Genomic DNA, 12,038 nt, shown 5'->3' with positions numbered 1-12,038 from the left:
AATGGAAAAACTTTAAAGGATCAACTGAAAACAGGGACTTTAATCTCAATGGTTTTAGGACTAAGCCTGGCTCTTAATTTCAGAACTGATTTCCAGCAGAGAACAGTTAAGTCAGCTTTTTTTTTTTTTTACTGACAAGAAAATAATATTAATTTGTGTTAAGATAGTAGGCAAATAAGACTTTGCCTGATTTTTTAAGTTTACCATTTTCTGAGTTTATTGTTTAAATGGGATGTTTGCACTTGATAATCTCCTTAGATATAAGACTGATGCCCAAATTGGGGGTTAAAATGTTTGGCCTGGTATTTCTCTTTATTTTGTTAATTCGGTTTTCCCTTGCTCTGAGAATTAAAATCCTTTTCTCCTTAGCCCAATCACATTTGTCAAGGGAGGGCCTTTATGAAAAGGCTATTCTTTGAGGTCTTGAAGTGGAAATGATTAGTTCTGAAAATTCTTCCCTTAGTGGCATTTATAGCATTTTATAATTATTGAAGGCTGACTCAATATCTTACCTCCAGAATGCTAAAGAATAATTTAAGCAACAGTTCAGACTTTAAAAATGAAGATGGCTCGGTCTTTTCACAGACTGAACACAATATTGTTGCAACTTATTTGATTATGGCAGGTATGGATGTTTACTCCCTTAATAGTACTTTTACTTTCAAGTGGGTGAAGAAAAGCAGAGGATTTCAGCATAAGGCAGTAGAAAAAGGATAGGTTTAGAGATAATGTTTTAAGTTTCATATGGTTAGCCAACCTCCTGAAATCACTTGCTTTCTAAGTTGGGATGCTCAAGTAAATGAGGGTGATGATAGTTGCACTGTTTCCTGGCTGTAAAGATCAAATAACACAATGTCAGTGAGAGGATAAGTGAAAGCATTGCTAATGGTTAATATCGTAAGTTACTTTGAATATTTATTTATTGGTTGATTTTAGAGAGAGGGAAAAAAAGGGAGAGAGAGAGAAACTTGGAGTTGTTGTTCTACTTATTTATGCATTCATTGGTTGATTCTGTGTGCCCTGACTAGGGATCAAACCCACAACCTTGACATATTGGGACGATGATCTAACCAACGGAGCTACCTGGCCAGGGCAACTTTGAATCTTGAAACACCATGTGAGAGCAGTGACATGGGGCTGAGAAAAGTTTTCTATAAAATTAGTAATTCTTTTATAATCCATACATTTGGTTATTATGTTCTCAGGTATGATAAGTATTCTCAGCAACATAATAGTTCTGGGCATCTTCATTACGTACAAGGAACTCCGGACACCCACAAATGCAATTATCATTAACCTGGCTGTTACTGACATAGGGGTCAGTAGCATTGGCTATCCCATGTCTGCTGCTTCAGATCTGCATGGAAGTTGGAAATTTGGATATGCAGGATGCCAGGTATTGTAAATCTTTAAAATTAAAGTTAAATAAAGTAGATTAATATAAATTTAAATGTCTAAAAAAACCCCATGGGTTTTAATCAAATAAGATCATATAGATAATAGGTATAGTGCTCTTTTTGAGAACAGTTTCACGAGTACTGGAAAATGTATTCTTTAACCAGAGAAATGAAATTGTTAGCCATAATTATATTAAAAAAATTTTTGCAACCAAAAAGAAAAAAACAAACTAATAAAAAACTAACATTCAACTAGACAAGAATAGCAAAAACTTGCATATTCAAATGAAAACTTGCATATTGCAAGTTCAAAAAGGAATACCCTGCTTTCATTTTAAAATAACAAATATTAATGATATATCGTAATATCTAAGTAATGTAGTTAAGCTACCTATCACATTATTGATTTTCTTTTACTGACAAGAAAATAAATTAATATTAACTTGTGTTAAGATAGTAGGCAAATAAGACTTTGCCTGATTTTTTAAGTTTACCATTTTAAGCTATAAAATCATAAAGAACAAAATAAGACTAATAGAGGATGTGCCACTAGTAGAGGATAATAAATATCCATTTATACATGAACCAGTTTTGTCAAATCTTAATGTTTTTCCTTTTTTAAAAATCTTTATTGTTGACAGTATTATATTTGTTATCTTTTCTCCCCCCAATGTTTTTCAGTATGTACTTCAGGTGGTTTTTCTTTATAAAGATAAAAAACTTTACAGATATAGTTGGAGGTCATTGCATACCATCCCAATCTTATTCCATTCTCTCCCATGAATGTTTTAATCTTACTACATATTTATGTGTACTTAAACTAAATACTATCTTAATATTTTAAATTTTGAATCAATATATTGTTTGCATTATGCAACTTTCAATATTTTTTAGTTTTAGCCATTTTATGAACACATGCCAACATATTTATTTTTCTATTACTGAACATTTATTCCCAATGCTTTTCTGTCATAAAAAAAGCCTTCAATGAATGTTCTTACTCATGTCTCCTACAATACATGAGTCTCTTTAGATACATTGCTTAGGAGAGGTTGGTTGGGTTGTAGAGAATGTTCATCTTCAACTTTATCAGATGCGGCCAAATTGCTCTCCAAAATGGTTGTGCCACTTACAAGAACTTCTGTTACTCCACATTTTTCCCAACACTTGGGATTGTCAGACTTAAATTTTTACCATTTTGATGGGTGTAAAATGGTGTCCATAGTTTTCACTTCTTTGAATACATAATGTGGTATACATTTTTTTATGTCACAAACATTCAATTTCCTCTTTCATGAATAGCCTATTTTCCTGTTTTTAGAGTCTTTCCCCCTGTTTATAGAGTATGCTGGTTAGAAGTTTTACTTTAAGTCTTAAAATTTTAAAATTTTTATTTTAATTAATGAAGTCTCAAAACACTTTCCATTAAACCAGTTACACTTTGACAATGGAGGGTGTGTTTTAAAATCAGTATAATACTAGAACATTTAATGTATTTCTATTCTAGCACTGGGGTAAAAATGTAACTGTCTCTTGGGAGGCATAGAACAGTGGGTTCTTTACAATTTTGATTTTCAGATTTATGCTGGATTGAATATCTTTTTTGGAATGGCAAGTATTGGATTACTCACAGTTGTGGCCATGGATCGATACCTGACCATTTGCCGTCCTGATGCGGGTACAGCACTTTTCTCAATGAATTCCTGTCTTGCCTACATACCACTTGACACACATTCACTTTAGAATGTAAATGGGTTGCAGTCGTGATCAGTTTTATTTCTCTAACAATCATCGTTCAAAAGTTTAAATGGTTTCCTATTATACTTAGAAGTAGTGGCCTGGCGCACTAAATTCGTGCATGGGGGGGGGGTTGTCCCTCAGCCCAGCCTGCACCCTCTCCACTCTTGGACCCTTTGGGGAGGGATTGGGCCTAAACCGGCAGTCGGACATCCCTCTCACAATCCGGGACCACTGGCTCCTAACCACTCGCCTGCCTGCCTGCCTGTTGCCCCTAACCGCTTCTGCCTGCCAGTCTGATCGTCCCCTAACCGCTCCCCTGCCGGCCTGATTGTCCTCAACTGCCCTCCCCTGCTGGCCTGATCACCCCCAAGGCTTATATTAGTATAGATAACATCCAAATATCACAGCTGCCTCCAAGGCCTTGCTACCCTTCTAGCTTTGGCTCGGATCCTCTCATTTTGGGGTCCTGGCCACTCCCTTTCCCACTCTGGGGTCTTTGCAGACGCTGCTTCCTCAGGTCTGGAAAACGCTTCTCTCTGCTTATCTTCCTAATGATCCTGTTATCCATTTGAGTGAGGCTTTGAGTGAGCTGAAGTGTTCTATAAACAATCTACTTGAGAACAACTTTGAATAATAAGTAAAAGTGGGGATATGAATTTCATTATGGGCAAAGGAGGCTAATATTTCATATGTTTGTTCATAGGAAGAAGAATGACCACCCACACTTACATCAGCATGATTCTGGGGGCCTGGATCAATGGCCTCTTTTGGGCTTTGATGCCTATCATAGGGTGGGCTAGTTATGCCCCAGACCCTACTGGGGCCACCTGTACCATAAACTGGCGGAAAAATGATGTGTAAGAGACACTTTCACACTTTATAATGAAGTGCTTCTAATGTAGACATTTTCCCACCCTTTCAGGTTTAAGCTCAGATCAAATGTTTTCCATACAGAGTGGTGAGGGCTTCCTTGGTGGTGGTGATGTGACTCCAAGCTTTGAATTATGCTTGTTTGCAAGTAAATGCCATTCAGCTCCCCCGTCCCTTCCTCCCCCTCCACTCCTACCCTGTCCCTTCTTCTCTCTGGTGGGAAAGGGGATACAGAACACCCCTCTGATATTTGCACGTTGGAGGGAGGATCGGCGGGGGGGAGATAAGGGAGTGTCAGAATCACTAGACAGCACGTGGCTCCGGCTTTCACCGAGGCTGGCCCCTTCCTATCTTCTCAAACTGACTTGGTGATGAGGTATCTTCAGAGAGTCACGCAGCAAAAGCACCATCACTGCAAGGGTTTGCTTGCTAGTTGGTGATGCTCTTCTCTACTTACCAGGGAAAAGAGGATAATTTAGCTTGTTAAAGAAGGTGACATATCACTCAGAACAGTGGTTGGCAAACTCATTAGTCAGCAGAGCCAAATATCAACAGTACAATGATTGAAATTTCTTTTGAGAGCCAAATTTTTTAAACTTAAACTTCTTCTAACGCCACTTCTTCAAAATAGACTCGCCCAAGCCGTGGTATTTTGTGGAAGATCCACACTCAAGGCGCCAAAGAGCTGCACGTGGCTCGCGAGCCGCAATTTGCCGACCATGGACTCAGAAAAACAAATAGAAAATTTCCAACTCTCAAACTAAATCTAACTCTAAATCTCTTTCTGTACAGGGTTGACAAGTGACTATTTTGAGTCTTTAGGGTGATACTTTCTCTTTACAACCATTCCACTCTGCCTGTGAAGCAGTAATAGACAGTATCTAAATGAATGTGGTCCCAAGCCCTAGTCTAAATGGGCTAAAAGTCAAGTATACATTCTAAGCCATATAATGATATAGTGACTGCTGGATGGTACCAGTATTATCTATCCTAATAATAAAAGCCCAGGGTTGTAACGACTGATCATGACCGAAGGCTGACCAACCGGAAGTCAGTCCTGCAGTCAGTGCTGGGTTGTCCTGGCGCCCTTCACAGCTGCTGCCACATGCTGTGGTATAAAACACAGTGTGCAAGTGATCAGAAGCACAGGTACCACCTCCATGCTACCCCACTACTTCCATCAGTCCCATCGGGCCTGAGGCACCCTCCCCATTTCTCTCCAGGCCTCCACCAGGGCTGCTGATCAGCCCCGCCTTTCTGATCAGGCCCCGTTGATAGGCCCAGAGACACTGACTGGCATAGAAAATGACCAATCAGAATCAAATCTGGGTGAATGTAAGGAGCCAATGGCTGCCTAGGAGGTGGAGCTTTTGATGCTGACTGGCATAGAAACTGACCAATCGGAACCAAATCTGGGTCAACTGTGAGGAGCCAATAGCTGCCTAGGAGGTGGAGCTTTTGACAATGACTGGCATAGAAACTGACCAATTAGAACCAAATTGGCTGGCAGAGGAGGGCAGTTGGGGATAGCCAGGCTGGCAGGGGAGGGAAGTTGGGGGCGAGATCAGGCCAGCAAGGGAGGGCAGTTAGGGGTGATCAGGCAGGCAGAGGCAGTTGAGGGTGAGATCAGGACTGCAGGGGAGGGCAGTTAGGGGCGATCGGGCAGGCAGGCAAAGGCAGTTAGGGGCAGTCAGGCAGGCAGAGGCAGTTAGGGGTGATCAGGAAGGCAGGCAGAGAGGTTAGGGTCAATCAGGTAGGCAGACAGAGGGGTTAGGGGCAATCAGGCAGGCAGGCAGGCAGGTGAGTGGTTAGGAGCTAGCGGTCCCAGATTGTGAGAGGGGTGTCTGACCGTCGGTTTAGGCACAGAGATCATGCCTAAACCGGTGGTCAGACATCCCCTGAGGGGTCCCCGATTGGAGTGGGTGCAGGCTTGGCTGAGGGACCCCCCCCTCCTCCATGCACAAATTTCGTGCACCAGGCCTCTGGTATATATATAAAAGCCTAAGCAACTGTTATGACTGGTTGACCGAATGATTGGTCGACTGGTCACTATGATGTGCACTGACCACTAGGGGACAGATGCTTAATGCAGGAGCTGCCCCCTGGTGGTCAGTGTGCTCCCATAGCCAACCTCCCACAGTCCCTCCCCCGGCCAGCTGGCCCCAATTGGGACTGGCTGAGACAGCCCCAATTGGCCCTGATCGCCGGCCAGGCTGAGGGACCACACCCATGCACAAATTCGTGCACTAGGCCTCTAGTTTCAAATAATTATCCTATTTCCCTTCCCCAATTAAATAAGTAGTGATTTAGATTCCCTTTTCTTATTTTCAGATCTTTTGTTTCTTTCACAATGACAGTTATTGCGATAAATTTTATTGTGCCCTTGACTGTGATGTTTTACTGCTATTACCACGTCACTCGATCCATTAAATGTCATGCTACCAGTAACTGCACTGAGTACCTCAACAGAGATTGGGCAGATCAGGTAGATGTAACAAAGGTAAGACATTAAAATCATAAAATATTTTTGCAATCAAGCTTTTATATATATGTGGTCCACTGGCCCCTGCAGTCACCTCTCCCCAACCCTCGATTCTTACTCTTTGGCTCTTTTGACTGGTGTTTGCCTCCATATTGTTGAACAATATGCTTATCTGTTGTTTTGGATATTTTTGTTTACCATTACCTCTTGGTTTCCTACTGTGGACAATGAGAATTTATTTCTCTTACACCACCAATCTTTTCTATCTCTCCCTCCACCCCCACCAACCTTTCTCTCTCCTCATCTTGTTTGGTTAGATGAAGAGTCAATTTTACATTATTGTGATTCTCTACATTTTATTTATTGACTCTGTAGGAGTCAATGATTTCTATTTCATTTGAAAAATTTTTTTATTTTTCAATTATAGTTGATGTACAACATTGTATTAATTTCAGGTGCCCAACCCAGAGATTAGACATTTATATAACTTATGATTCATTTTTTTATAAAACATTTTTCTTGCCCTGGCCAGTGTTGCTCAGTTGGTTGGGCATTGTCCTGTGCACTGAAAAGGTTGCTGGTTCGATTCTCAGTTAGGTCACAGGTTTTGGGCTTGATCCCCAGTAGGGAGCAAGCAGGAGGCAGCTGATTAATGTTTCTCTCTCACATAGATGCTCTCTCTCTGTCTCTCTCTCTTCCTTTCCTTTGCTCTCTCTAAAAATAAAAAAAAAAATCTTACACACACACACACACACACACACACACACACACACAAACTTTTTTCCCCCATGGAGTTAATAATTTATTTTTTCTTTCTCTTTCTCCCTCCTTTTCTCTCTCCCTTTCTTGTCCTTTCCCTCCCTCCCACTCTCTTTGCAGTTTTGTTTGCTTCCTGTTCTGTGTACCTGTCACACTAATTCATCTCTAATCTCTCTACCAGCAGAGTCAATTTACTCTCAGAATATTTAAGTGCATCAGGGACTTTCTCCTTTTCTTGGAATTTTGCTTCTTGGCACTCTGGGCCTCTTGCTCTGCTCTACATGGACAGTTCTCTAAAACCACAGTCCCGAAAGCTGGCATCCTTGGGTCTCCTTCACCACCAGCTGGGAGTGCCGTTGGCCTCTCTCTTGGTTGGATCGCCTGTGTCTGGGTTGCCTGTCTTCCTTTTCCTTGGTTACTCCCTCTCAGTTGGTGGAGCACATTTTCAAGAAGATTCCTGAGAAGGTTATCAGGAGGTAAATTTCCAAAGATTTTGCATGCCTGAAAATGTCTTAAAATCCTACTATCATATTGGACTGTTTGATGATATAAAAGTTAAAGTAAAAAAATGATTTTCAAAGAATTTTGAAGGCATGCTGTGTAGTCTCCTAACGTCTGTGTTGCTATTGAGAAGGCTGACAGCATTCTGCTGACTGAGCCTTTGTAGCAATCTGTGTTATCTCTGGAAGCTGTAGGGGCGTCTCTGTCTCCGGTTTTCTAGAACTTCATACTGATGTGCTCGGAGTGGCTCTTTATTCAGCCACGTGCTGGTGCTTGGTAAGTGCTTGGCAAGTGAAGATCCAAGTCCTGCCTTTAGGGGTTTCTTATATCATTTATCTGGTGATCGCCCACCCTGCTTTGCATTCTCTGTTCTCTTTTCCTGGAACTTCTTTTATTTGGATATTTCGTCTCCTGGGTTTATCTTCTGATTACTAAAACTTTTCTCTCCTACGTTATCCCTGTTTGGGGTTTATTTGTTTGCTTGTTTTGTGTGTTTGTTTTTGTTTCTATTTCCGAGAGGTTTCCTCAACCTTGTCCAGGTCTGGGATTGGGTGAGGAGAGTGAGGCTCAAGCCTTGGGTGTACAATTTAAGTAGGCCCCCCAAAACTCAGTAATAAGAAAAGTAATTCATGCAGTACTAAAAAAAATCAAAGTTAATGCAAAACTTAACTTTGCACTGAATATAATGCATAGTGAACATAATATCAAATTTTAAATAAAGATAGGATCTGACCCTGCACTTGCACGACTCACCTCATTGGTCTTACCCTTTCTATTGCATTTAAAATTTTCTGCTCTTTTTTATATACAGGATAAAAACCATTGTTATAGATAAAAGAATTATTTTACACTTCACCCTCTTTTTAATAGCCTCTTCTTGTTTTATATCTTCTCTCACTTCTGTGATGTTATTATGCATATATTTCCATTTTCCTTCTGTTCACATATTTTTGTTTCTCCTGATTTTCTGAACCATTTTGGACTTTGCCTGTGAGTTTGCATGTTCCCTCAGTGTCTGGTGGCCAGTGACTGTCCTTGCGTGTTGAAAGCGATTTACTAGAAAGCTGACTGTAGGCTCTGCATGGGCTCTTTTGTTGGGATGTTTCTTTGGGGGCTTTCTGGCAATCTGATTTTCTAGGCATTTTCTTCTGGGCTGGTCAGTTTCCAAGGAGAAGATTCTTTTACGTTCCTAGGTGGAACATACAAGTCTGTCTACCTGTATGCGATGGCTCAGAGCATGAAGGGGACAGCATGCAGCACCCCTCTTTCCAGTACAGCACTCCGGCTCTCTGCTGAGCCCAGTGTCCCCAGTCCTGAGTTTCCCTGCTTTCTCCCTCCTATACTTCTGGGTGCTTCTGGGAGAGGACAGGCCTGAGTGCAGAGGGAATTCAAAAGTCTAGGTGCTTCTTTTTGCAGATTTCAGTGAGTTGTTTTAAATTCCACGGGCAGCCCCACCTTCATGGCTAGTTGTCACCACCAGTTCCTGAGACTTTCTGAGTTCTGGGCAATGTATTAGTCTATATATGCCAGGAGTCCATAGCACAGCTCCTAGAAATGGGTTAGGAGCGGGTATAGATCTGCTTTTCATCAAAGCCAGCTTTTGGGTTCTCCCCTAGCACACCAAAAGAAAGGAGGCCTTCTTTACATTTGTGTCACCTTGTATCCTCACAAGCTCTTGCTATCATAGGTGACTTCTTTATTTGCACATGAGCAAAGAGCAGCGCGCGAGGGGGGCGGGGGAGGGAGGTGTCAGTTTTTCCTTTATGTCATCAACAATATAAACTTATTCAAATTCTAATCTAGATAATTTTATGCTATTTTAGGTATATTAGCTAATTACATATTGGGTTTGGCAAATGCTGATTTCCTTCTTTCTTTCTTTCTTTCTTTCTTTCTTTCTTTCTTTCTTTCTTTCTTTCTTTCTTTCTTTCTTTCTTTCTTTCTTTCTTTCTTAAATTGTCCTCTCGTGCCTTTAAGAGCCAGCCCTATACTCAGGACGGCCCTCCTAAACTGAGAGGGAGGTTGCTGTGTGTCCTGCCAGACTCCCCTGTTATACTGAGCACAGGTGAAAGTGCTGATTTCTTTTACAGATGTCTGTGATAATGATATTCATGTTCCTGGTGGCGTGGTCCCCCTATTCGATTGTGTGCTTATGGGCTTCTTTTGGGGACCCAAAGAAGATTCCCCCCTCCATGGCCATCATTGCTCCACTGTTTGCAAAATCTTCTACATTCTACAACCCCTGTATTTATGTGGTTGCTAACAAAAAGTAAGTAATGCCTAAAATGCTTCTGAACAAAATAATAGATACGGAAAGAATGTTAAAAAGGCAATAGATAATATTGTAAGACTTCTGGGGAGGTGAGTGACAGAAACTCACTTTGAACTAGTGTGAAAGTTATTTGACTCATGCAACTGGAAACCTCAAATGCCCGGAGCTCCAGATCTGTGACAGGTTCTTCCCACATGGAGGCAAGATGGTCACAAGCAACCCAAAACCCAAGTTCTACCAGCTAAGCAGCTCCAAATTCGAGTTTCATCTCACATGCTCCTTGGCAGAAAAACTGCTGGGAGGTAGGCTCAGCGAGTTCTTGTGGTTATCCCTCCCAAAATACATGCTATTGGTATTTCAAAGAAAAGAGTGATTCTGTTACTAGAACATGGACAAGGTAAAGCAATGTTGGACTCCCTAAGTGGGGAGCATATATTTACTAGAAAGAAGACATACCATTCAAATGCAAGATGAAAATCCAGTGCTAACATGAAGGGCTTCTGGAGAGTGTAGTCATTCAGGATAACCGAGAAAGAACCCTACTCCCTTTGTCAGGGTTCTCAGTAAGGATTTCTTTCCTGTGTCCTCCCTGACGCTTAGGTTATTTTGTTTTCTGTTGCTGCTGAAAGATGGAATGAACCAATCTACTGTGCTTAATATTTGACCAGAAAAATCTTAGTAGTGTTCAAGTAATTTGATGCTGGAATGCCAATGCTGCTTCTATTAAACCTATGTATTTATGCTCATGTCTGGGAGAGCAGCTTTAGTTACAGGTATGTGAAGAAACAGAAAAACTTTTAAGACCATTCAGACCATATAAGAAGAATAAAGAACACATTTTAAATTCAGAGCCTAGCCAAAACCGGTTTGGCTCAGTGGATAGAGCGTTGGCCTGCGGACTGAAAGGTTCCAGGTTCGATTCCGGTCAAGGGCATGTACCTTGGTTGCGGGCACATCTGTGCAGGAGGCAGCTGATCGATGTTTCTCTCACATCGATGTTTCTGACTCTCTATCTCTCTCCCTTCCCCTCTGTAAAAAATCAATAAAATATATTTAAAAAATAAATAAATAAATTCAGAGCCTATTGGTAGTTCTTTTGGAAAGATCGGTCATTCTCAAACTCCCTTTAATTTCAACTGACCTGGCTCAGAACAGATGCATGAAATGCATATCCTTAGTTCAAATAAATAAATTATTGCAATTGATATTGGAAACATCATTTAAACACATAATTATTGATTTTTACTAAATGTCTTCAGTATTTATAACCAATGTCACAAAATTGGTCTTTAACTGTTCATATACTTTCTACATTTATAAAGGTTCACAGCAGGAGATGTTAAAGTTGGAGATGTCAATTGGCAGTAGTGGCATCTTAGCCATATTTGAAAGTATTTTAAAACTAGAGGCCCGGTGCATGAAATCCGTGCACTTAGGGGAGGGGTCCCTCAGTTCAGCCTGCACCCTCTCACAGTCCAGGGGCCCTTGAGGGATGCCGCTGCGCTCGCCAGCCGTGAGCCCGGCTTCTGGCTGAGTGGCACTCCCCCTGTGGGAGTGCACTGACCACCAGGGGGCAGCTCCTGCATTGAGCGTCTGCCCCCTGGAGGTCAGTGTGTGTCATAGTGACCGGTCATTCTGCCATTTGGTTGATTTGCATAATAGCCTTTTATTATATAGGATTCCAAACCATTATAGGATAATGCCAGCTTTCCCCCTTTTTATTGTAGGTTTCGGAGGGCGATGTTTGCCATGTTCAAATGTCAGACTCATCAAACTATGACCATGATGAATTTTTTACCAATGGATGTACCTCAAACCCATTGACTTCTGGAAGAATCTGAAATAAGAGGAAAGCACAAGTTATCAATATACTTTACTTTTTTTTTGCAATGTTTTAATTTTACTTAAAATATGAGGCCATTTAGATCAAATGCAGACATACATTATTATCCTAATAGACTGAATTCCTTAAATGTAGTTTATATTTCTGTTTGTGCATTGGCTACTGTAGAGAATG

At 41.1% G+C, this 12,038-nt stretch overlaps 1 protein-coding gene and 1 non-coding gene across 2 annotated transcripts; one reads left to right on the top strand and one right to left on the bottom strand.

Moving 5' to 3' along the window:
• The first annotated feature begins 519 nt into the window (after positions 1–519).
• Positions 520–11,845, top strand: RRH (retinal pigment epithelium-derived rhodopsin homolog). Its single transcript, XM_008150280.3, has 7 exons — positions 520–625; positions 1,206–1,396; positions 2,976–3,075; positions 3,841–3,994; positions 6,339–6,507; positions 9,840–10,018; positions 11,749–11,845. The coding sequence occupies exons 1-7, from the start codon at positions 520–522 to the stop codon at positions 11,843–11,845; spliced, it is 996 nt and encodes a 331-aa protein (XP_008148502.2).
• Positions 9,705–9,839, bottom strand: LOC114234685 (small Cajal body-specific RNA 11). Its single transcript, XR_003620872.2, has one exon. It is a non-coding gene; the product is annotated as a small Cajal body-specific RNA 11 (non-coding RNA).
• Positions 11,846–12,038: the final 193 nt, after the last annotated feature.

This window comes from Eptesicus fuscus, chromosome 2 (assembly GCF_027574615.1).
Source record: "Eptesicus fuscus isolate TK198812 chromosome 2, DD_ASM_mEF_20220401, whole genome shotgun sequence".
NCBI classification, from domain to species: Eukaryota; Metazoa; Chordata; class Mammalia; order Chiroptera; family Vespertilionidae; genus Eptesicus; species Eptesicus fuscus.
The sequence above is the reverse complement of the archived record's forward strand: the minus strand, read 5'-3'. Positions and strand labels throughout refer to the sequence as shown.

Excerpts from the sequence above, each read along its gene's own strand:
- RRH (XM_008150280.3), top strand. The coding sequence starts at position 520 with ATGCTAAAGAATAATTTAAGCAACAGTTCAGACTTTAAAAATGAAGAT. Across the intron at positions 626-1,205 it reads AACTTATTTGATTATGGCAG|GTATGATAAGTATTCTCAGC; the intron begins GTATGGATGTTT and ends TTATGTTCTCAG. Across the intron at positions 3,076-3,840 it reads CATTTGCCGTCCTGATGCGG|GAAGAAGAATGACCACCCAC; the intron begins GTACAGCACTTT and ends GTTTGTTCATAG.